We start from the raw sequence: 26596 nt of genomic DNA, 5'->3' as shown, positions 1-26596 counted from the left end.
TTACGCTGGCGGGGCACCAGTGGAGGATGATAAGATAAGCGTGAGGTCAGGTCAGGCCCATCATGACAAATTCAACAAGAATTTATCACGATGGTTTCCATGGAAAACATGGTACATTGCTAGCAATGAGATATCAGCCCACATTACTAACAATCGCCTTTCCCCCCGTTGACATTAGTTGCCTTATCCTATGGACAAAATTACATCAAGATTAATTAATTATTGTATAAAAATTACATGGTAGTATATATTGTATAAGGGACACGTAGTCTTAATACTAAAATTCTCTCTCTCCCGCACTAATTGGTGTTAGCAATAGATTACGAAGAAAAAAACTACGCATATAGCGGCAAATGACGTCACTGTCTTATGAAATGTATCATTCAGAAGACTGAGACTGAGACATAGGGTGTTCTAATTTGCCATTTCCTATTATTTTTGCTGAATCTCAATCTGTGACGTAGATCAGACATTTCAATACCTGTTAAGCTAATGGTGAACATTATCATGATCTACCAACTTCAAAAGAAGATTGAGGAAGGAATATATATTTGGCACCCCAATTACCAATCTTGTGTCGATTTCCATCAATCTTTTACTGTTTTGCGTTTCTGTATTATTCCCATTAATTATTCGGTATGACTTTAGATTTATTGAAGTCTTAAAAAAATCTTAAATTATGTTAAGAGTGTTAATTGGATTTTCGATTCAATACAATGTAAGTACCTAATTTCTAATCGAAATCTTTGTAATATTTTGTTAATTGTTACACAAATACTAATTATTGATAGCAAACTGAAGGTTCGTAACAAACTCTTTTCATTAACAGTCACGATAGTTATTTCTGTTCGTAATCTAAATCTGCCTAAGTTGGCATTTTTTATAGTTTGTCTATATTATGAGCATGTCAATTAAGATGATTTATACATTGTAACACCTACAGTACTATTTCAAATGAAATGGCACATTAAATATCGATTCACAACATGAAAACGAGCTACGAATAAAAATGTCCCCGCTTTCAACGTAACAAATTTAACGGAAAAATATTGCCAGCATCAATTTCAATCTAAACAGTAATAAATTGGCATCTCTCAACGTTGGCTAGACTGTTTATTAATAGCATATATTTTCTCAAATCTCGAGTCCACCCTCGACTAAGCAGTGTCGCGTGTGTCGCGGCGACGAACGCCCGAAAAAAAACAAAATTTTTAAACACTTAGTTTCAAAATTTGTGCACTTTATTGACAGTTTTCGTGCAGTTATAAAATGAGCTACAGTGCCTATGATTATAATTATAAAGAGTTCGATTTTCAAAAAGCGAGCCAAAAATCGGAACAGTGTTGCCAAGTGAAAAATGAGGCAAAAAACGTTGAAACTCAAAATGGCGGTGAAAATGGCGCGAAAGAGGAAGACCACGTGCAACATGTTTTGGGACCAAGTCGGCGATGTTTAGCTTGGGCTTGCAAAGCATGTAAGCGGAAAACGGCAGCTGTCGACCGGCGGAAAGCGGCGACGTTGCGGGAACGCCGACGGCTACGAAAAGTGCGTTTTTCCTGTTAAATTTTTCATCAACCAATTTGGCTCCAACTTTACCCAATCGATGCTGGGGACCTACCGCTTAAATATTTTATCAAGTTACAGGAAGGTAATTTGAAAGTTTATTCAAAACCAAGAATAGGTTTTCAACGTTTTTGTATGTATATCTACCTACCTATGCTTTTGTTTCGACATAATTGGTTGTCTAGAAAAACATTAAATGAATAATATTTAAAAGAAAATTAATGCCTGCATTACATTTTCCTTCATATATAAAATACATATATTGTTTTTGTAATTTTTATTAGTAAAATGCTGAAAGACAATTCAGATCTACGTCCACACAGTCTCCCCTTAAAACTATACTGGATAACCTATCGTTTCATATCAGAGTCGTCCATTAAAATATATACAAAGGTAAAACAGCGAACTGTTATTCATGTCAATAAAAATAAAAAGTTGCGGGATGATATAAAAATACTACCGATAAATATGTTCACAGTCTCCCCTTAAAACTATACTGGATAACCTATCGTTTCATATCAGAATCGTCCATTAAAATATATACAAAGGTAAAACAGCGAACTGTTAGTAGCGGGAAGTTTTAAGCCGTAGTAGTAGCGTTTGTTTCGAAGGGCCAATTTACCAGACTAACATTACATTCGTACACTATCAGATTCCACTAATACCAGTAGGCGGCAACATCGCATTATCGTCATCAATTAAAAAGAATCAATAGCAGCAAGCTTTTCTGCTATTAAGTGTTATTTTATGATTCATAAACATATTTACCCGTAACTTAAAGGGCGAGCACAATAGTTCTACATAGACCGCAGTGCTACAGGTCTAGTCTAGTACCTGACATTAGCCCAAAAACCATAAAAAAAACACTTTTAGAATTTTGGCAAAAGTATTAGTAGAGTCAGTAGAGTCAGTAATCACTATGTTTTTAAATTGATGTACATATGTAAGTAACTAGTAGATTTTTATTGATCTTTAATTATTGCGAAAAATCTTTAATTATTAAGAAGATATATAGTCTTAAAGAGCTATATTATTGTATTTATGTAAAGCTTTAGTTCATCCCAAAAATATATATTATGCGAGAACCATTATTGTCATCATCATCATAATAAGCCCACTTTAGTTCACTACTGGACATAGACCTCTACCGAGGCACGCCACTGGGCACGATCTTTACAATTATCATGCGAGAATAAATAACATCTTTAGGCATTACTGTTATCTGGCACAACAAATATTATGTAAACAAAACAATGAGTTTCATCAAATTATTACGTTATTCAGTGATTCTGAAAGTGGGAAACTAAACAATTTTAATTCATTCGAGGTCAGTGACTGCTGAAAATATTATAATCCACACTCAGGTGGACTGCTGGTACATTTATGTGTTGTGTTTACGTTTAAGTATTTACTGTTATTTATGTTTGTGATTCCAGTTTTTTGTGGTATGCTTTTTTGAATTCTTAATTTCTTATATGAACACTTATGACGTTATTTAATATAGTCAAATATTAATAAATAATAGATGAAATACATACCTAGTACATTGTTTTTTTGTAACTATTCTAATGATTGACCGTTGTATATAGCTGCACCGGCCAAAATCTTAATATATTAAATTTGTAAACGCGAAAGTTTGTTACTCTTTCACACAAAGACTACTGAACGGATTTTGATAAATCTTTACAATAAATAAATAAATAACCTCATGCAGCATAATTATATTTCCATATGCTCGCGTTTAATTTCATAAAAAATATAGCCCTTTTTTTATGGCTATATTTTTGTTGGGTGAAACCGCGGCTCCAGCCAGTAATTCATATTAACATTATAAATGCGAAATAGGACTGTCTCTCTGTTATCTATCACATATAAACGTCGTAAAGTACATTGTACCACGAGATACACAGGCATTTTAAATAAAGTCGCGGTAAGATCTAATCTCTTATAAATACGCAGCACTAGAATTTATTTACAAGGAAATTTGAAAAGACATTTTAAATAATTCACGACGCCTACTAAGTTTAACTCTTTAATCTCTTGTGACGAGATGTCTCCAGATTTAATATAAATAAAGTGTAGTCCGTCGGTGTGTCACGTATGCGGGATTACGAGATTAGTTTAGAATCGAAGGCGGATCAAAAAATGTTATTGCCTTTACTGTAAACAAGTGTAGTATGCGTGAAGGTTTTATTTAAGTTTAGAATAGAAACTAGAGTAGAATAGAATAGGAAACATACATATTTACGTGTAGTTTCTGTTCGATTCTATTGTAGTATTTAGGAAATAATGTAATCTTACCACATTTTTTTGATGGTGGATAATAAAATGGTGCACCCGCCTACGCTAACGGTTTACGCTGGCACGAGTGGAGGATAATAAGATGAAGATGAGGTCAGGTCAGTTAGCCCATCGTGACCAATTCGTCAATAATTTATCACAATGGTACATTGTACATTGCTGACAATAAGATCATCAGTTCACATTACTAACAATCCCCTTTGGGGGGAAGGGGATTGTTAGTAATGTGGATTGATAACCCCATTGCTAGCAATGTACCATGTCAGGTCGACCTCCACGCGGTCCCTCTGGTAACTATTTTAATCAATTCGCCACGATGGGCTTACTGACCTGACCTCATGCTCATCTTATCTTCCTCCACTGGTGCCCCGACAGCGTAAACCGTTAGCGCAGGCGGGTGCACCATTCCATTATCATCCCTCAAGAAAAAAAAACAATCCCCTTTCCCCCCTCTTACGTTCATTTCATTGTTATTGAGTTCTCAATATTTGTCATGGTAGTTGTAACACTATCTAATTATCGGGAACCTAATAATGAATAAGGGAGGAAGCACTTTTGATTAGACTTTTTTTATTGTACCGCGTATTCGGAATGCAGATTTATTTATGAATTAATTATCAAGAATGATACTAGTTGTTTTCTTAAACAAACTAGCAGCCCACTAGGTCTCGCACGGGTAATTTATATATATATAAGTATATCCTTTGATCTGTATGTCCTCAATAAAACTTGTACCATACAAGGAATTGTTTTTTTACAACTTAAATAATATGTGAAAGCAATGTTCCTGCAGTATATAATATCTATAAATATGGAAGTGAGCTTTCCACTGCGTTCTGTATCGATACTGGAATTAATTACGTGAACTTTGAAATCACTCCCATGTGTGACATTTCTTCAGGGTTGTCACTAACTTGAATATAAATATTAATTTACAAAGGATTAATAATAAAATATTTTAATATAAACTTCTTCTTTTAATATAGGAAAATAACTGAAAGGAAAATACCAAAACAGTTCAATAGCTAAAATATATTTAGACGTTTGACGTTTTTATGAATTAAGGAAGTCGGTCCTTTCAGTAGCGATGTGGATTTCAGTTAGAATAGAGCTAAGTACAATTATTATGGATTTCAGTTTGAATATAACTAAGTACAATTAATAAATTATGAATAGTCTTTTTATAAATGAAATTGGTACTTAATATACATTCAACATTCAACTGAATAGAAGAAAACATTTATTATAAAGTTTTTTTTATAAACCGTGCCGTTAAGTGATTAATGTAATATGATCAGTTCTGTAAATTTCTCATTAGATTTCACCTGTCAATGGACCACGTCCGTATGACTTCCACCTGGAAGACATCGTGATAAGCAATAAAGATAATTTGTCACGATGGACTAACTGACCTGATCTCATCTCCTCTGACCTCATACGCATCTTCTCATCCTCCACTGGTGCCTCGCCAGCGTAAACCATTAGCCGCTGCATACACGTACATTCCATTATCATCTATACAAAATATTCACTTGTTTAAGTTTTGAATTCAGTTTAAATGGTGACAACCCTGCCGACAGCTAGTGATGCGCCACTCTGCCGTTAATTTGTTGTGACACCGTCGTCCCGTGGGACCGGTCGTCCACAAAAAGCCCACTTTAAACGCTATTAACTCCACGAGCCGTTTTATTTCTAACTCAGTTCATTTAACTTGACGCCGCTCATGGAAAAATCAATATGACATCGAAGAGTTTGGAATTAAAGCAATTTCATTACGGCGAGGTGTTTATATTGAAAATTGGCTATATTTTTGTTAGTAATTTATTTTAACTTACATATTTACGTGTTCTATGGCTTATGATTTATATAGTTTTACTAAAATTATCTGTACACAAAATTACGGTCGATTATATATATAATATTGGAATTAAGTACCTAAATGTAACTTTAATAACAACAACAACAACCTATATTTCTACTGTCCAAAACAGTAGAAATTAAGATAACTACTTGATGGCAACTCGAGTAGACTTTTTGGAGATGATGATGATGTCTCTTGTGCTTATGTATTTTAGTAATAACTCGTATTATATATTTTGTTACACAAAAATAACCACCATGTAATGGGACATTAAAAATAAAATTTTGAATGAAACATATGTAGACATATTCATACATCCATACATACTGCGTGTAGTACATATCCAAAAATACGTGTAGTAAGTTAGTGTTATGACGCTGCAGATATGATGGCCTCGGTGGTCCAGCGATTTCGTACTCCGCGCTTTACTTCCGATGGTCGCGGGTTCGATTCCTTGAACAGTACAGACATTATTCATGAGTATGATTCTTTATATAGAGCTGGATGTTTTTTATGGAATATACGTAGAAAACATCCAGATTTATTTATAAATTTATATGCTCTCGGTGAGTATTACAGTATAATACCAATGCACGCACCAAGGAAGAAATAGACGCAATACATAAATTATGTATGTATTTAAAAAAAAATGTATCTAAGTAACAGTTGTCTAGTACTCATAATACAAGCTCTGCTTAGCTTGGTGTTTGATGCCGTTATGCGCATTATCCTGGGTTATCATTATTATATGTTTCACTAGCTACTCGCCCACGGCTTCGCACGGGTGTACATGTATTATATATATAAACCTTCCTCTTGAATCACTCTATCTATTAAAAAAACCGCTCCAAAATCCGTTGCGTAGTTTTAAAGATTTAAGCACACATAGGGACGGCCAGACAGCGACAGCGACTTTGTTTTATACTATGTAATAATATCTAATGATCTGCAAACAATCTGACGGCCCGCTCGATAGTAAGTGTAACCGCTGCCTATATACATGATCACTTTATGGTTATGTCCCCGTGCCACCTCTAACGTGCTGCCACTCTGGAGAACTGCCTATACCTTCGTAGACTACAATTTCACTATTTTATTTCTTCCGTCAAGCGAAACCGGAACACATGTTACAAATATCTGTTTGGCGACTGAAATAGGCGAGAGAAGTATTAACACAGACGTTTTGTACAATATCTACCAGGACCACCCAGACGAGTTATACTAAACATTATATTTTATCTGTGACGAAAGTATATCACCATTAAACTGCTTATTTTAATAGCGTTCACAAGAGTTGCCACATTATTCAGATCAATTAAGACCAAGAAGCAGGTCCTGTTTATTATTGTACTGCGCATGTACCACAATACAGCTACTATTCGTATTCTTAACTATTTACTGCAATATCTAATAGAGTAAGCAGAGTAGAGCGGAAATAAATATTAACGGCAAAATTTCAACTGAAACTATTGCTATCGCACTTGGGTGACTAGAAACACAAGGTATAGATATAAAACGAATACTGAATAATATCTATGTCGTAATTTTATTGTGTGAACACATTACTCGTAATAGAGTCTTCTGTTTCGCATTATCTGTAAAAAGTACACTGTTATGATAGATTTTTCCAAAAACTACAACGCAACATAAGTGCATATGTATTAAGGCCCAATATGCTTAGGAATATGGAGCAAATTACAGTATAATAGGGTCTTCTGTTTCGCCATGTATTGCAATATTGGTAATTAGTACCCTGTAATGATAGAATTTTGAAAAATCTACTATATAACATAAGTGTATGTGGATTAAGTTCCAATATACTTAAGCATATTGAGCAAGTAATCACTTAGGTAGGTAAGGCTGCACGCACGCGTACGATTTACTGATACTGAGATGGAATGGGAAATGTAGGCAATACGAGTGTTACGTTCAGCGCAATGTCGATAATTCACAATAACTGATACGACAGACGACTACCTCGATGGCCTAGTGGTTTCGCACGCCGCTTTACTTCTAGTGGTCGCGGGATTTATTCCTCGCACGCTACAAATATTTGTCTTAATGAGTATCATTGTTTGTATTCGTCTGGGTACTTTATGACTTGGTTCTACACGTTACAAGTACATATTTAAACCTTAATATACCCTTAAAAAAGCTTAAAAGGTAGCTGTAGGCATCAACTCGAACATTTCTTCAGAATTCTTCTTCACAGTCCGTTGTATATTCGGTAAAACACAGAAAGAATAAAATATTTAGTTTTAAAAATTAAACTTATTTACAAAACTATCATTTTCGCGGGTTTCTCGTCGCACGCCGTCCGCCCGCAGCTACCCTACCAATAAAAATAGAAACACACCGTCAATAAACATTTGAATATACGACGGACATCTTAATTTCACATAAAAACAAATTTACAGCCGCACTCAAAGACGCTACAATTTATTTTTATTTTTAAATGCTTGTACCGTTTTGTAGTGGCGTTAAATATTGTGATTGGTCGGCGATAAATCTGTCGCGGATCGTGTCTTTGTGTCGCTATAATGATGTTAGGCCGCTGTCGCACTGTATGTAGGGACCCTAAATCATTGTGTTGGCCTCTAAAACTCTTTGATGTAAAGTAGATGAGTAATTGCTTTATATATTTTTTGTTGCACTTAATTGGAATGTGCACAAAACCTACAGTAATAAAAAAAAATATTGTTATAAATAGAAATATTACAAAATAATAGCTACTTGCTGCATTTTAAAACTGGCAGACCTCGTAAACGTTGTTTTGTCATATAAATTAATTTCACCATTAAAAATAGGGGTTGATAGTAAAATGCCTAAAAATTTATTAATGTCGAATCATAAAAATAAAATATACAATAATATAGAAAAATGGAGATGTACTATTCTTTAACCTAGGGTTATGAAAAATACTTTACGTTTTATTGTCAGACCTACTGAATATACACACAAAACTTTATAAGAATCGTCAAGCTGTTTCAGAGGAGTTTAGTTACAAACACTGTCACATGAGAATTTTATATTAATATCTACCTACGTTTATATGATAATATATATAAATATAAAAAACTACGTTTAATATTAATAATAATAACTTCGTTTGTAATTGTTTCTTCCATATTTTCTGTTTAAAGTGTTTATTCAGTTATTTCAGTTACAGTAGATACATAACTATGCATTAATAAAAGAAATACTGCAATTTTTACCAACATGAATAGCAATCCAGTATTGTTCTTATTCAAAAGAACTAGTTTTTATTATATATACTATTTTCTTTTACATATACCAAATACATATAGTTCTTAACATTTGGTTCATCATAATGATTCGCGCTGTAACAGATATTTTTTTATCTATTACCTGTTCTTGAATAAGGGCCATGCCCGTACATACGTTATTTACGTACAAAGCTGTTTTTGAACTTTAATCTATTTTTAAAATTATTCTTGAATGATTTAACGTAACCCTAAAATTGCCAGTATAAAAATAGCTATTAAAAATACGATACGATCTGGTGTGTAAAACGCCTAAAGCAACGGATGCTGTGCTTATTAGCCACGGATCATTTGCATCCACCGACACGATTCCAAGATTTATATTTTCATGCCGGTTGTTTATTCTAACAAAATAATATTATTTTGTTAGAATAAACAAAAATATTTTGACTCTTATATAAAATGACTAATTGGTCAATTTATTTTATGTATCGTTTTTTTGCGGTTCCCTTTTGATATTGATCTTTTTCACTAGTCAGGTGTAGTAGATCTGGATCAGTATACAAACTTATATTATAACATGGTCATCGTTAATGTCAAATTGTAAAATACCTAATTGTATGGAAAATTGTAAAATACATGCATATATAGAGTTCGAAGAATAACTTAATTCTCAGGAGCCAACGACACTAATTGGATAGTATATACTCGCACTCTGTATAATTTCATTTCACATCCTATCTGGTAAGTTCGTTTACTATGAATTTATTAAAATAATAACCAAGTTCAAGTATTTAAAAAAAATATTTGAAACTATCGATTAAATTTTTTTACTTGCCATTTGATGGCCACCTTGTATTTCTGAACCGATACGATATTGAAGCCTTCAAGAAAAGAGCTTATTCCTTCTTAAAAGGCCGACAACGCTCTTGCAATTCTCCTGGTTTTGCAGATGCTCACGGGCGCCGTAACATCAGGTGAGCCGCAGCCTCGTTTGTCTGCTTTGCTATAAAAAAAAATCGATACGATCTGCTATAATTGTAATCTCATGCAGGTAAATGCCGCCTTCGAGGAGCTTCGCATCAGAGCACGTGCGGGCAGTGGGCGATTGCCCAAGCTGGAGATACTTCGAGCAGCTATACAGCACATAGAGAGGCTGCAAGCTGCGCTGAGGGCTGCCGCTGTTGTAAGTATACAGGCAAAAAATCGTCTTTTTTTACTTCTCATATTATATAGTAACATACTAACATTGTTATTACCCCACTATACTACACTCAGAGCCGCTAATACCTTTCATCCTAATTTTCACAACTTACTTCACCATCTTAGAAGGTTTCGACAGGGAGGACATAATTTGAACCAGAGGCAGAGGCTTTTTTCGTCAATTATTTCCTACCGTTAAACGTATCGTGATAATGGTACTTTTATTTTTCAGAGTCAACGTAACAATAATATAAAGTAATGTGAGAAAAATGAAACCCAAATCTAAAAAATATCGTTTATTATATAATTGATTTTCATAAAAATATAATATAATATTTCAGGACAAATCATACAGTGGCATCTAGTCCCAATCAAAATAGGTAATGGAGAACTGATATAAATACATTTCTTTTGTAAATATATATATACATAATATACATAGAAATCATCTAGACTGATACAAACAAAATTACAAATGATTTAGGCTATTATTGTAATTCAATAGGATGAATACAGTGACCATCATCAAGAGCATCATCATTATTACATAGTAGGTATAAAATAAAGTCGCTGTCGCTGTCTGTCCCTAGGTATGCTTAAATCTTTAAAACTACGCAACGGATTTTGAAGCGGTTTTTTTTAACAGATAGAGTGATTCAAAAGGCAGGTTTATATATATATAATACATGTACACCCGAGTAGCTAGCATTTTAATAAATTACATTTTCGTAAAATATTTCTTAAATACGTATATTGTTTTAATCAAGTTGCAACTGAGTAATACGGAGATTATTATTTTGTGTGCAGTTTTCTGTATACTGACGGGTATATCAATATCGCTGTTCCTTTTAACCCGATACTCCTGAACATGAATTATGTTTATTATTTCGTGTAAGCCGCCATCTTGTCAAGATAGCTATTTCTGCGCGTGCATGTCACAAACGTTCCACGTCAAAGTAGTCTTGATTCGCAGCATCAGTTCGTATGATCGTTGCAATAATTTGATATGAATGTCCCGTTCAAAACTGTTTAGGTATCAATATATTAATACCTGAAGCAAAAACTTTTTACCCCTCTTTACGAAGATTGTGCGAAATTTCATACTCCTCCGAGTATGAAATTTCGGACATTTGTAGGTACTTTATATAGAGAAGGAGTGCAGAATTCACAATATTTGTTAATGAATATAAATGAATAATATATTTTTTTAATTACGCATAAAAAAAAACATTACACACATTATCATGTACTTGACACAAATGCATATAAATATATAGTCTTAGACAACAGAACCTTTATATTGTTCAAACTAATAAGTTAAATTTATTGTCGAATTTCGATCTTGAGCGACTAATAGTACCTATAATTAATTACAAATCTTATTTGTGTATAGCAAGGTCCAACTACAGTAGATTTTGCAACAAGAATTCAAGCAGCGAACTATTAGTACCCTACTTTTAATTATTAATACCCTAGCTTAAGAAGAAAGCCAATATTTATGAAATAAAACAAATTTACTCGAAGACGAAAGGGAAAAATTTATTACAGCCGTCTAAAGCGACATGCCCTGTAGTTTATGAGTACTGATATGATAATCGTTCATAGCTTTGTGGTAGATATTATCCGAAATTGTTTTTCTGAATTTGCTGAACAAAGGCATTGTTTTATTTACTTTTTTGTACATTAAAAAGCATGTTTTATTATTGTCATGTTGAAGTAAAATTTCAGTTAAATTGTTTTTTAACTGTACGGCGATTTCGGACTCAAATATAGTGTATTATTAACAATATTAATTTCATAAAAGAAAGAAGTTTAATTACATATATTGACGGTATCGGAGCTCTCGCTGTTTAGCACAGCGCTTTACTTCCGATGGTCGCGGGTTTGATTCCTCGCACTGTACAAACATTTATATTCAGGAGTACCTACCTATAATTGCTTATATTGATCTGTTTGTTTTCAGTATATTATGCACATATATGTAAAGAAATGTGTCTAAGTGTATTTATTAGTTGTCTAGTATCCTATAATCTAAGCAGAGCTTGTGTTCATGGGTATAATATAAGCTCTGCTTAGATTATAGGATTACATCGCGCTGCTTGAATTGTCCAGGGATATTATATTGTTAATATTATTTAATAATCAGATAAGAATAACTAAAGTACATAAATTAATACTGCATTCGAGTGAGAACAAAAGGCCAGCATTTCTGAATAATTGGGTCCCCTAAGCACTAGTCGGCTAATTATTGTAGACACAGGAATTTGCCATACATGGTATCGATACAGTTTTTCACCAAACTGCAATAGCAACCAAGCTGACGGGTCGCCTGATGATAAATGGCAACTATTGCCTATATAAACAGCAGTATTCAAGCGAACATTAAACGCCCGTGGTACCAACCCATCATGCGTTGTTATTCCGAAAAATTAGAACACACCTCCGTACTTTGTAATTTGCCATATATCAAACAAATGCTACAAAATGCTGAATTTTTTTATTATAAATAAAACGGACAGTTACACCACAAATGGTTGCACCACAGATAACATAATATTACCTAAAAGATGTTAGCGTCTAGCTCAATGTTTTTAAACCTTTTTGTACCATGCTCTAAATCTTAGCTTTTCTAATATTCTTATTTCGCTCCCTTCCCCACCTAACATACACAATTGAATTGACCCCACCTTTAACAGTCAAATTGCTCGCCTGTGGAGTACGGGCGCCATGCTGGGACACACTAGTCTAGCTTGTTTCTGCCAATAGCGACAACAAAGCCATGCCATTATGCTAAAATAGTAAATAGTTGAACATAATGAAACGGCTAGAATATAATTATAGTTGCATCAATAGAAACGTAGTAAACTATAATTCAAAGAATAGATTCAGAGATGTTGGTGAGCATGAACGAAAATCTTGCAACGTCGGAGGTGCACGCGTCACTTGAGCCATCAGGGCTGCCACAACACATAAAGTTGATAATAATCTTTATTCGGAACAAAGACATGTTTACATACTGAAAAATAATAACGATTAATTTTATAATAGAACTAACTACCAATATTTTACAATCCACTAAACAGTATAGTAACATATATAGTGCATGTAAAGTTAAAGATCATTCTACTACTTGATAAGTCTTCAAATTAGATTTCTTTTGATTTTATTTTGTTCTGCAACGCATCATATAGAACCTTACTAGAATTTCAGGTGTCCTTAGTCTATGATAATAACATCAGGAAAGTCGTATGCTTAAGTGTCAGTTTTGCTATACAAGATCTATAGTAAATATTGTTGTCTTGTTAGTATTTTTTTCAACGAATAAATCGTTTTCTTTACACTAATAAAGTTTTAAAGTATGAAATTGCCGATTTGTACTGAAAACCTAAATTGTATTTTTTTTTTAATTTTTAACAAACTTATTTAATCAAAATAGTTGCCATTATTATCTATACATTGCGGTCATCTAATAAGAAGGTCATTTATGCCTTTACGATAGAACTCTGCTCCTCGTTTTAGCAACATTTTTCACTGATGTTTCGCTTCCATTGATCATAGCCTTCCCTGACAAATGAACTATCCAACACAAAAATATTTTTTTAATTCGATACAGTAGTTCCTGAGATTTATACAATTTTTTTTTGAGGGTACAAATAAAGAGTTTTACATTCATTCATAAGTGTCTAGAGTCTGGGCATTAAATGAATTAATTATGTTAACACAATTTTATATTTCAGATGAGACTACCAACTGTGCTGTGAACAGTCTTGCAAGACTAAGATGTATCGTGCAAGCGTTGTCCGTGAAGGACAATCACGCGTGACAGCCGAACTGTCAGCGAATATCCAATATATCGTTCGTGTAGAATACCTCCTTAGGTATTACCTAATAATCTAGACCTACAAGCTGAATACTTTTATTCAGTTAAAATGCTCTACATGAAGTAGCAATAAACATATAGCCAATAAAAAATTATATTAGTTAGTATAAAAATATTTCATATGGGTCTCAAGCACGATCTCTCTTCATAAAACAGGAATTAGCCTACTCTTTTTTATTGTGACCATACGGATTTTCACTGATTAAAACAGCCAACCGGTATTTCGACAAGCCTCCCTAGCAATTACTTTGCGACACCTGTCCAGATACTCAATTATCTGCATACTAAACAGGTAGCCCTTGATGTTGTAAATAATAACTCTATTATAACGTACTTCAGTAGTTTCCATGATTCAGTGATCAATGATAATTATAATGTACCCAACATTATAATTATTATTGTGGCACAGCAGTGCCCACTTAAATTATTTGCTCAATAAAATTATAGGTACCTATTATTGTATATTATTAATATTTTGTCTGTCATTTTATTGTCAAATAATGTAGGTAAAAATAACTAAAATAAACTTGCTCATTTTTTAACGACTTTCTAATTAGTTTCTATATTAGAAAAATGTGCCACAAATAGGTATAGATATAGACGCAAATCGTTGCCTGTTATTGTAACATTAGGTATACCTATAGCGCAACAATTAAATTATATATACCTATAAATGTGTTAGAAATAATAATTAATTTTTAAATTGTAGTCAAACTTAATTAAATGCTTTAAATCCTGTAAGTAAATGCATATATACAAAAATATTCCTATTTTAATGATGTAAATATTGTTTAAGATAGAAACTTAACAGATTCATGAGGTTTATACATATCAATAGTTAAATAAAAAATAAGTAATAAATTATATCTAATTACAATTTTGTTTTTTCTATGGTTTGTTTGGTGTTACTTATAATAAACCCTATTTATTCACAAATAGATTAATTCGAGAAGTTTATTTTGCTTATCATTTGCGCAGGCGCCAGTGGGCGGTGCTTGGCGCACGGTATGTTCCCGCCCCTGTCATAGTTTTCTGTAACTGTACTATGTTTACATAATTTTATTAACAAAATAATGCATTTAGTAAGAAATCAAAATAAGGAAGACATCTCTAAAATGATATATAAGAAGTCAATTAGATATATCATTATATTGATACCTGAAGCAAACATTTTGTATCCCGTTTTACTAAAATTGCATTGAGCGATGTGTATGAAATTCGCATACTTACAGTTTATATGCATGTAGTACAGAATGCTAACATATTTTTTTAAATATGCACAAATATATATTTCATACAATATTTGACACACACGCATAAAAGTGTCTTTGACAATTGAACCTTAATAATGTTCAAACTTATAATTTTAGTTAATTGTGGTAGAGTTTCAAACATTGGGAGACCACTTAATTAACGGACCGTAATATATTACTGTCTGATCTATTTGCTACTAAGCAGTTTACTTTATAAGCTGAGCGTCAATTTCAATGATAAAAAATGGCAATGGAATAACGTAGAAAAAATAAAATACGCAAATTACATTACCGGGTGGGAGACGTGACACATTAGTACTCAAGTTTTTAAACGGTACGACTTTATGTAGTTTGAGGGCATCGATAGGGGGTTGGAAATTGATAAAGATCGTCATAATTTCGATCCCCGTTTGAATTGGACGGATTGAGCGGAGGAGATTAGTCCTCTAGAGTCGACGGTTCGTGGTGACCGTTTGCATCCGGTGGGCGATTAGCTTGTTTCCCAAGATTTATATAAAAAGTAATAGCTTAGAGTTTGTACGGTTGCGTTATAAACGCTTATAAATTTTCTTAGTCTTTTTTGTGATGTTTATGGAATAGAAAATTGCAAATGGGACGAACCGTCTAATCCCATTTGAGACCTACGCTTGCGTGTCGTTATATTTGTGACTGTAACAGGTCCCGCCCATCGTAGAGCATGCCAACCATTTAAAATTAACACTACGTATATTATGATTTATTTAGAGCTCTAGTTCTCTATTAGACAAGTAATAAATAACCCTATGACGGTGTTTTTTTAATTGACTTTTATGTGTAATAAATATATGGACAAGCTGTAGAGAATAAAATAACCACGATGTCAGGTCAGGTAGCCATCATGGCAAATTCACCAAGAATTTGTCACAATGGTTTCCAGAGAGAATCGCGTGGAAGTTAACTTGATATGATAAATTGTTAGTAATGGGATTATTATTTCACATCACCAACCTACAAAACTCTTTGGCAAAGGTATTAGCTGTAGACAAAATATCCATTCAGATTCGAATAGTATTTAAGATTCACCAAGATAATATTCTTGGTGAATGGTCATTTGTTTAGTGGCCTTTTTAAGAACAGGCCACTCACAACAAAATCTGCCATTGGGAAGCGTAAGGCTTACATTTCTTATAGCATCTTAATGGTTAACCGAAGTGTAGTAATAAAAAAAAATTAGTTTTAAAAACATTTTAATCAATGAAAAAATGCAACATTTTACAAAAATATATTTACATGTATAATTAATAATAGCGTTATTCTACTTTATGATGATTAACTATATAAAACTAAATTAAGTGGTTGTTAAAAACAATCTAAAAAATTACATATACTTACATCTTTTTGAAATTACAATAATAATTACAACTAAATAATAACCTTTTTACATATTATCAGAACTATCAGAATGTTATTATATACATAAAAAAAATCTTTATACTTCGACGTACAAAGGCTACCATAATGCGCAAAATGCGAATCAAATTAATGTTAGCAAAATATTTACTACTAATTTTGAATAAAACATCAACATTACGACATGTAACAGTCTTTTTATTGGGGAAATTAAATTTATATATTCTTTGAGAGCACTTCATTCACCTAATAACATATATCTAGAAGTATTATTTTGTCATACATGTATGTTTCATTGTACATGTATTATTATTTTCATAACGATCATATGTATGTTGTAAAAAATGTAAAATAAGTCTATGGGCTTCCATAGTGACCATAGATATAATGGATCCAGTTTAAAATTCGGTTTACTAATATCAATCCATAGATAAAAAATACTTTTTTAAATAGCTATCCCTAGTAAGATTAGGAGACTGGTTAGTCTCTATTTTAGTTTATAACGAGCATTACGAAAGGAAAGCATTATGTTTATTGATAAGTCTGTGAAGTAAGATTTTCTTTTATTTTTATATATTCTACTGGAACATATCAAATTAGTGCCTCTGCATTAATAAAATTTATAATATACATAATTTCTATATGGATGGACTCGCACTTTCATTAACACTTAAATGAATTAACTAAAATAACAAAGCTTTTACATTATTATATGTTCTTATTTGTGATGTACTTTATCACACAACACCATGGAATAATTGAAGTACAGCTAATGTTTAAAATTGTTGAATTAATTATGAACTGTATTGCAACATGTTAAAGTTCAAAATACGTGTCGTAACTTTGAAATCTGTTAAAACATATTGTAAAATAAAATATTATAAATTAGTTACATAGAAGTAATGTGACATTACACTAAAAACAAAAACAGTATTTTAAAAACTCTTCATTAAAATATGGAAGACGATTATGAACATCAACCGCCATATGGTTACAAATAGCATTAAACACATACAGCCTTACTACAATTAGGTCCAAATTACTTTAAAGCGTATTATCTATAACAAAATAAGGCTCAATGCTGCTACCTTACTGAAAAATTTATTCACTTTTACAATAGTTTATATTACTTTATTATATATCAAATGTATCAGGAAAATCTTGCTTGCTGAACCATTGATAAAATGTATATAAAAAAGCGTAGTAACTGTTACCTCGAATATAGTACAAATTTAATAATTAAGAGCTCAATTATACACAATCAATATTGTTTTGATTTTGATTGCGTTTGCACTTGTTTTTTATTTTTATTTCACAGCATTGCTTGTAGGCATGTTTATAAATATAAGGCAACGATTCTTTAAGTAGTCTTCTGCAAATATACATATATGTATCAAAATTATTCAGGTTTGACTGCATTTATAATACAAGAGATTATTTTTTGCTACTCTTCTTTATGGCAACTCGTAGACTGTATATTTAGTGATCGTTTATTATTGTTATTCATTCCATAAGGCAATGGACCCGTATTTATACTGCTAAGTATATATATTCCTTGATATCCTTCACGTCTTAAAAATCACAATACTGGACATCTTGTTTACTCTTTATTTGTGACATTTCGTTACATTAAGTCACTAAAATTTCTTTTAAATATGGGTGCGTATGAATTATATAACGATATCAAAATCTACAATATCATCTCGACATACGAATCGAACCTGCGATTCTTTCTCCTTAACAAGTATACTTAATGCTCAAACCATTACAGTCATTGATATGACATTACATATAAGGTCAGCGAAACTAAAAAAACAATGAAAGGAATGATGAGTCAATTACTGGAATGTTTTATGTTACTAGTGCATAATTAAATGGAAATCTACATTTATAATATTTTTTTTGTCATTTTCAATTTACAAATGAGTACAGTACAGAGTACGTTAAATTCAAACAGTTTCTATCAAACACAACGAAGTGCAAATAAACAAAGCTATAAAAATATACCCTTGCTTTCATTCTAACATTACATCGAATATTAGAAAAATATATATTTTATTTATTACTAGCGAGCCGAGACGGCTTCGCACGGATGCGTTACAAATCTTTGCATATTTCGACTTGTTCTATAATATACATGTATTATAACATATAAACCATCCTCTTGAATCACTATTTATATATATTAATACACTTTATCTATTAATCAAAATAGCATTAAAATACGATGCGTAATTGAAAAGATATAACCGATCAGCGGAGACGACTTTGTTTCATACTATGTAAAGGCAATATACGTATAATTCCTAAAAGATAATACGGAATGCACTCAACACTATTACATAATTTCTGAATTCAGGTAGAGGGGAGAGAAAAGTGGTAGTGGATATAAACAGAGAATTAGTTTTAAAATGTACATACAAGTGCTTTCTAAATATGAATGCAAGAAAGAATACACCAATAGACAGCCGTCCTAAGCTATATTAGCCCTATACTTCATAATAATTAAAAACCTAACCAGCCGTCTTATCTACACATTACGTTATTTTTTGTCACTTTCTTTCAAATTAAAAAAATAGTTCGAAAGATGTTCGACGGTGTATTAGATGCTCGATTTAAGATTTTATGACGGTGGTATATAACTCACAATAAATAAACCGGTTTATTTGTATAAAATTGCCATAAATATTTATCACTTCGTCCAATTAGAAACAGCCCTCTGGAATGTAAAATATTTTGCTTTTGTCATTTAACTTAAAACTAAATTAATATACTACTAATATCACTTGATATGAGCTTGAAACATCACGCGTTGCTGAGCAGCTCACTGGAAAAAAAATATAAATTTTATTCATGACGGCCTCAGTGGTTTAGCGGTTTAGCATATCGTTTTATTTTCAATGGTCTTAGGTTCGATTTCTCTCATGGTGCAAATATTGGTATTCATGAGTATGATTGTTTGTACCCGTCTGGGTGTTTTATCTAAGTATGCATTTAAAAAAATACTAAGTATTTATATCAGTTGTCTAGTTAACACAAGCTCTGCTTGATGGCGTATGTGAATTGTCCAGGGTTATTATTATTTATTGCTTTAAACCATTTTATTGATCAACTCGATTAATTTGTATTTATCAACTAGCTTTTGCCCACAAAGACATTCACTATATGATTACATAAACAGTTGATTGTATACTAGATGGAAAGATTAATTATACTATGTTATTTTTAGTACTAAGTATGTTATGTTATATATCCTGTAATTTCACTAGGGTTTCAAACCAAAATATAGATTAAAAAGTAAGCCGTCACGTAAAAATTATGTAGAACTAAATTTAATCTTACTTGGTTAGTTCCCGTGTAATAATCGGCCCCGTCAGTCCAGATCGAGATCTAGACCGGCTGAGCTGCGCTCTTCTTTCAGCTGAAAAAATGTTCAATCATTTAATATATATGAATATATATTTATATATAGTTAAAGTTTATAAGAGAGATTACTCTTAAAGTGATTTTAAAGTACACGGGAAGAGACAGTATTGGTAGATGAAAGTGCAACATAAAGAAAAAATGATAAATTATGTAATTATTTTCATTCTGAAGAATTAACACAAAATAGGGTACAATTCTTAAGATACAGATACCAGATTAGAAGTACGTAGATTTAACCAAAATATGTATATATTAAAATATAACAAGTTAGCATTTACACACTCAGAATGCTGTGGTTTCTGCATAGTTTTATTTTTGGTTTTGAATACAAATAAACATTAACCAATTATATACTCGTATATATATATATAATAAGTTTTAAATTAACATTTAATTTCCAAGCGGGATATTTAAACTGCTCTAGTTAAAACTATAATAGAATAGAAATAACTTATTTAAAAAGTCGTTAAGTTGAAGATGTTATAAAAATGCAGAGTCACACGACGATATATAATTACATACACACACATATATCTTAAATATTATTAGATATAATATTAATATTCATACAGAAACACGACAACATGAACATTCAATATATATATATATATATATATAACCAACTGCAATATAAATAAATACAAAATATAAACAAGGTGTAAATTGTATACTTACACATATAATTAACAAAACTATTATTATTAGAACTTTAGACAGCTTGTCTGAACGTTTGTGCGCGATAAACTAAAAAACTGTTTAAACTATTTCAGTGCGATTTACACATGTATGATAGGATTTACTGAAAATTAGTGTTGGTTTTAATGATAATGTTCCAAATGAATGAGTCGCAGGCTCAGATAGTTAGTAAATAAATAAATATTTTGAAACTAATAATAGCCATGTAAAAGATACAATATTTTAATGTAAGAGAAATGTTTAGTGCCTAGAGAGTGCGATAGGAAAGAACTTAATAAAATTGAAATATAATATTTACACCTTGTACGTACAATATACAGCATTTGGTATATAAATTGAAAATGGAAGGTATTATAAACAGACTTAGTAATATATCAGTAACAGTTAAGACATAAATATCAATGAAGATCACTCGGTTGTTATAACAGAAAAAACATCTAATACTTAAAGTTTCGCTACAGTACACAGTGCTCCACGTAGCTACAATGTGGTAAAATCTAAAAAAAATATATTATCTCCCATTATTTTGGTAATAAAAAAATTGTTCCTGTCATTATTAATATGATTATAGATAGATGATGATTTAATATGATAATTATGTTACACATATGTCCATCTCAGCAGTATCGAACCCCAAGAAGTGTGTTCTAAGATTGAATCATTCAGACAGATCAGGTGACACTAAGCAGCAACGACAAATTGTCTATTTATAGGAACAAGAACGGAAATGAATAATGTTAATAAATTGAAATTGACTGTCACTATTATTTTTTTAATATTAACAGTATTTCGTTGTATTCTGTAACTTGTATAAGCTACTGACATTAGTCGCTTTTATAATATTCCATTAAACAGTACCATGACGTATAATCTTATCACCATAATAAATAGACATGATTGCCCTTGTAGAAATTTTGCATTTAATGTCTAATTTATACCAATAAGTAAATCATGTTTAAACAAATAATAATACATGAATATTCTTACATATTTCATAAAACATACAGTTATAAAATAGACGTAAGTGACTTCGATACGCTATGGACCTACCTTCGATTCTGTGCAATATGGCGTGCACTACACCATCCTCGTCCATGATATCCTCAATCAGATCCTCTACTAGTGAGCGTGCAAAATTCGACACAACATGTATGTATTTTAATGTGTAATTACGTATTCAAATATCAGAATACAATATGGGGTGCACTACACCATTCTGGCCCATGATATCTTCAATCAGATCTACTAGTGAGCGTACAAAATTCGACACAACATGTATGTATTTTAATGTGTAATTACGTATTCAAATATCAGAATACAATATGGGGTGCACTACACCATTCTGGTCCATGATATCTTCAATCAGATCTACTAGTGAGCGTACAAAATTTCGACACAATATGTATGTATTTTAATGTGTAATTACGTATTCAAATATCAGAATACAATATGGGGTGCACTACACCATTCTGGTCCATGATATCTTCAATCAGATCTACTAGTGAGCGTGCAAAATGCGATACAACATGTATGTACTTTAATGTGTAATTACGGATTCAATGTAAAATACAAAAATTACTACTCCTCAACGATGAAAAAGCTATTAAATGATACTTTTTTGTATATATCATTCATTAGTATTTATATTTATGATATATACTTAGCGATTACTATCAACATAAGTAATTCTCTTTAAAAAAACTGTGTTCTCTTATACATAAATGTGCAATGTATATTAAAAGTGATGTAAAAGTAATGCGGTGTTTTTTTTATTGGATGAAAATGTAATTGTGCACTCTTCTGCTGTAATGGTATACACTGGTAGAGCACTAGTGAAAAATTATAGAGTGATAATGAAAGTAGGTCATAATGGTGAAATCTACAAGGTTTACCCACGATTGTTTTTAAGAAAGACCGCCTGGCCATCAACCTGACAGGGTAGCAGGGGAGGGACTAGTCACCTTTACTAATCTCCTCACTGCTCTGGTAATGCGGTGTTTGAGTAAAAAATATCTCCAAAAGTAAATATAATTACCTCCAGCTGCCCGAGGGTTTGCCTTCTTCCTCGGCCGTTCTCTACTAAACGCTGATCCACTCTGCAACGCCTCCATTAAACTGAAAAGGAACATTTCATTATATAAATATCTATAAAATATAGTTTAAGATTTAACAAACGAATCAATTTCAAAATACGTGTACTCTATCACATGGAAAAAATACATTAGACTCCTCATATACAGTAATATTATAGTGTGAGAAAGAGAAAGAAAAGACAGAGAGAGAGAGAGAGAGAGAGAGAGAGAGAGAGAGAGAGAGAGAGAGAGAGAGAGAGAGAGAAAAAGAGGGAGAAAATCAGGGAAGTAAACTCCGAATTATTCCATAACTTTTAGAAATTCTTTCACTGTTTCAAAAGTATGATATAGAGAGAAGAGTAACAGGCTATTATTATACTTGACTGTAAGATTAAGCATATCGAGGAATAGCTTGGAGTTTTTAATGAGTATGAGTTTGTCCTAGATACTCCACTTCATCGAAATCTGAGTCAGTAAGAAAGATTCTCAAGCCCAAAAAATAGCAACTGACCCATGCATAAATCACATCACACGAATTTGGTAATTTTGAGACTCCTCCACTTGTCCTTGTTATAGTTACTCCTCACAGGGTGTACCATGTAAAGTATACGATCCTAAAATACTCGTATTCATGAGTATGTGTTTCTGTCAGTCTCAATATTTTCTATGTATGATTTGAGCATTTATATCAGTTGTTTACCCACAACACAGTCTCTGTTTACCTTGGGACGTTGTGTGAATTGTCCAAGTGCATTATTATTGATATTTTGAAATTAGTTACTTCTTTTTTAAATTTTCATTTTTCACACTTAGTTTTTTATATCAGATCGCCGCTAATGTGTAGTGTTTATTGATGTTACGAAATTTAAAAACCTTCCCAACTTTTTAGCGTATAGTTGCTATTATTAGCCGCTAACGTGTGGGGAGACTGTAGTACTGAGTACGGTACCTGTCCATAACGCCGTCTTGCGCGCGCTCCATGTCCACGAACTGCTTGTACCGCTGCTGTCGGTCCCGGCGCTCGCGTTCCGCGACCTCGCGAGCTTCCTTCGCGCGTCGAGCTCGCTCCTCCGTCTCACGACCCACCACGTTCTCTTGATGCGCCGTCTGTACACAGATTCAGAACATACTAATTGAGTTTTATATTTCATAGTAAGAATAGTGTTTAAAAGATTTGACACTTCTCCACTGAAGTAGCTAGCCGAATTGGACGGTATAACGTTAATTTGATGTATAAGAATAATTTCACTTTCATTGTTTTCTACGGATCTTCAGTTAAGAACTAAACGACTCAAAGAAATGGTTGCATTTATCAACTGTTACTAGTTTTGATTATCATTATTGATCTTACAATTGTCGGGGATTCGTTTCCTCGCACGGTATATTTGTATTCAGATTATGATTGGTTTTTATTGATTCGTAATTCTTCATATAGATTATGTATGTATTCACAAAAATAATGTATTTAAGTATTCTATCAGTTGTTTAGTCTCTTGTACCTCTCTTTATCGAAAAAAAAAAAATGTCTAGTACACTTTACTCAAACTCTGCTTAGATTATTATTATTAAAAGAGTATTAATCACCTGTCAACTTAACAATTTATAGACAATAAAAATTATGATTTACCATAAAGGAGTCCTTAAACGTCTTGATATCTGAAAAGAACTCTTCCAGTGTGTACTTATGTGGATCGAATACATAGTATTCGGCCAACTCCCCGTACAACGCTTCCATCTTACGGCACATCGAATGTAACAGATCACATTGTTCTCGGGCCTCCTTGGCGAATGACTGTGTCTCAGTTAAGAAAATAATCTAACACAATGATGAATTTTAAATTGTCTCTTCCTATCTCATGGATTTGAATCAGATTGATTTTACATTTGACATTTCATATATTTTAAATTAAAGAAAGCTGTGAAAGAAGGTAAGTTAAGGGGAGAGAATTAAGAAGCTGACCACGCAGTTACACAATAATTTCCTTTTTATTATATAATCCCGGAGCCAAGACATTACTGATGTTGCCAGCTTTTTGCAATTTTTAAATAGTGAGTAATAGTAATCAAATATAGGGAAACATAGGGAATAATTATTTTTATACTAGCTATTTGCCTCGGCTTCGCACGGGTGTATATAAACCTTCCTCTAAAATCACTCTATCTATTTAAAAAACCGCTTCAAAATCCGTTGGGTAGTTTTAAAGATTTTAGCATACATAGGGATGAACAGACAGCGACAGCGACATTGTTTTATACTATGTAATGATAAAGGATACACTCATGCTCTCATGGAAGAGATCGTCGGGACACTGCTGAACTCTCGAGTTGTTCAGATCCGTTTCGAGAGCTCTTATGTCGTTTTCCATTTTCTTTAGTGCCTTCTGGAGATTCTCCATTGATACTCTCGCCGCCCTAAATATTAAAAAAAAAATATTGTAACTGAGAGGAAATCGAGTGAATATCATAACACCTAAGTAATTTTAGACCTTAACAATTTATACTTAAAGTCTAAAATTATTCTATATTTTTTAACTTAATGCATTTTATAAAACAGGAATACTTTATATCGAATGTATCTCAAGTATATCGTTCTCGTCGTTTCGCATAGTGCTAAGTCAACAATTCTGGGTTGGAAATCTGTCGTAGAGAAACCAACAATCTGGCCCATCATGCCTTCATTTCTGACTTGATTTTTTTTAAGTTAACTTTAATTTTGTTATATATTTTTTTACCACTATTGTTTAGTGGTTTATTGGCCCCATTTAAACCCGAGAGGTCAAGAATTCAAATAAAACCAAGTTAAAATGGACCTTACAAGGTAGAATTATAGACTTAGAATAATATTACCTGTCAATATGTGGCATCTCGTCTGCGAACGTGAGCGCATCAGGGAACTTATTCTCGATCGTCTCGACTAGGTAATGCAGCAGGGTCTGTTTGTTCTCCAGATCTTTTGTTGATGTTAACTGTAAAATAATAATTCTAAAGGAACGGATTTTACAGATCCAAGTTACTACTTGTCAAATAATGTTACTATTTGATAAATATATGGGAAAACAGTTTACAATGTTATTTTTTTGACATATCATTAAAAAAGTATAATTGTGACGTAGTAAGAACTGTCTGTGTGTGTCTTAAGGTAACAGGTAAATATGGCAGATGAAATTACTATAAAACATTCACAAAACATATTGTTCGATATGGACATATATGTTGCAGAAAATGTTATTTAAATTATTTTTTAAGTTTATCTCTTCCATTTATAAAAGGCTACATTACCAGTGATTAACGTAAGCTGTGAAGACAACTAAAGTTGAAAGGTAAAAACAACAACGCCTGACGCAGGATCGTATTGGAAAAATAGACTATGTACGCACCTTTGTTAAGAAGCTAATCTCAAATCCGTACGCGCCCGCGTTGTTGGACCCTGTATTCATATAGTTGCCCAGTAGGAGCAACAGTTCTAGAATTTTTGCAAACTTCCCACTCGATTTCACCTCTTCACACGCCGCCGTACCTGAAACTATATCCTGTGAAAGAATAAAAAAACATTGTACAATTTATTTCATAAGATCTTTGTATCCCTTTAAGTTTTTTTACAGTATAATGAGGTATGAGGTATTATTACAAACATTTTTTTTTCTGTTACAGAGCAATAATTACCCACCTGATGGTAAGCGGTAACCGTCGCCTATATACATGAACCAGTAGTACAAATATCACATTGC

At 32.4% G+C, this 26596-nt stretch overlaps 2 protein-coding genes across 3 annotated transcripts in view; one reads left to right on the top strand and one right to left on the bottom strand.

Annotated features, from left to right (window-relative positions):
- Nucleotides 1–1156: 1156 nt before the first annotated feature.
- LOC131851026 (transcription factor SUM-1) lies at nucleotides 1157–26596 on the top strand. 2 transcript variants are annotated; one of them, XM_059201451.1, is made up of 3 exons: nucleotides 1157–1545; nucleotides 10004–10135; nucleotides 26520–26596. In XM_059201451.1, the coding sequence occupies exons 1-3, from the start codon at nucleotides 1270–1272 to the stop codon at nucleotides 26550–26552; spliced, it is 441 nt and encodes a 146-aa protein (XP_059057434.1). In that variant the 5' UTR covers nucleotides 1157–1269; the 3' UTR covers nucleotides 26553–26596. The 2 variants fall into 2 exon arrangements, with proteins under 2 accessions (XP_059057434.1, XP_059057442.1); XM_059201459.1 differs by lacking the exon at nucleotides 26520–26596 and adding an exon at nucleotides 13890–14491.
- The window catches only part of LOC131851040 (protein diaphanous), a 41000-nt gene continuing 30967 nt past the window's right edge, over nucleotides 16564–26596 (bottom strand). Inside the window, exons 18-25 of the mRNA XM_059201466.1 lie at nucleotides 26246–26398; nucleotides 25716–25834; nucleotides 25145–25280; nucleotides 24496–24660; nucleotides 23818–23975; nucleotides 22832–22911; nucleotides 20017–20095; nucleotides 16564–19501 (exon numbers count right to left, since the gene is read on the bottom strand). Of these exons, the coding sequence (XP_059057449.1) occupies nucleotides 19480–19501; nucleotides 20017–20095; nucleotides 22832–22911; nucleotides 23818–23975; nucleotides 24496–24660; nucleotides 25145–25280; nucleotides 25716–25834; nucleotides 26246–26398 (912 nt within the window). The 3' untranslated portion in view covers nucleotides 16564–19479. The remainder of the gene's footprint in view (nucleotides 19502–20016; nucleotides 20096–22831; nucleotides 22912–23817; nucleotides 23976–24495; nucleotides 24661–25144; nucleotides 25281–25715; nucleotides 25835–26245; nucleotides 26399–26596) is intronic.

Source organism: Achroia grisella, unplaced genomic scaffold (assembly GCF_030625045.1).
Source record: "Achroia grisella isolate CSIRO2021 unplaced genomic scaffold, CSIRO_AGI_Agris_v1 utg114, whole genome shotgun sequence".
Classification (NCBI taxonomy): domain Eukaryota; kingdom Metazoa; phylum Arthropoda; class Insecta; order Lepidoptera; family Pyralidae; genus Achroia; species Achroia grisella.
This window is presented reverse-complemented; position numbering and strand designations above follow the sequence as displayed.

Excerpts from the sequence above, each read along its gene's own strand:
- LOC131851026 (XM_059201451.1), top strand. The coding sequence starts at position 1,270 with ATGAGCTACAGTGCCTATGATTATAATTATAAAGAGTTCGATTTTCAA. Across the intron at positions 1,546-10,003 it reads AACGCCGACGGCTACGAAAA|GTAAATGCCGCCTTCGAGGA; the intron begins GTGCGTTTTTCC and ends AATCTCATGCAG. Across the intron at positions 10,136-26,519 it reads CGCTGAGGGCTGCCGCTGTT|AGCAATAATTACCCACCTGA; the intron begins GTAAGTATACAG and ends TTTCTGTTACAG.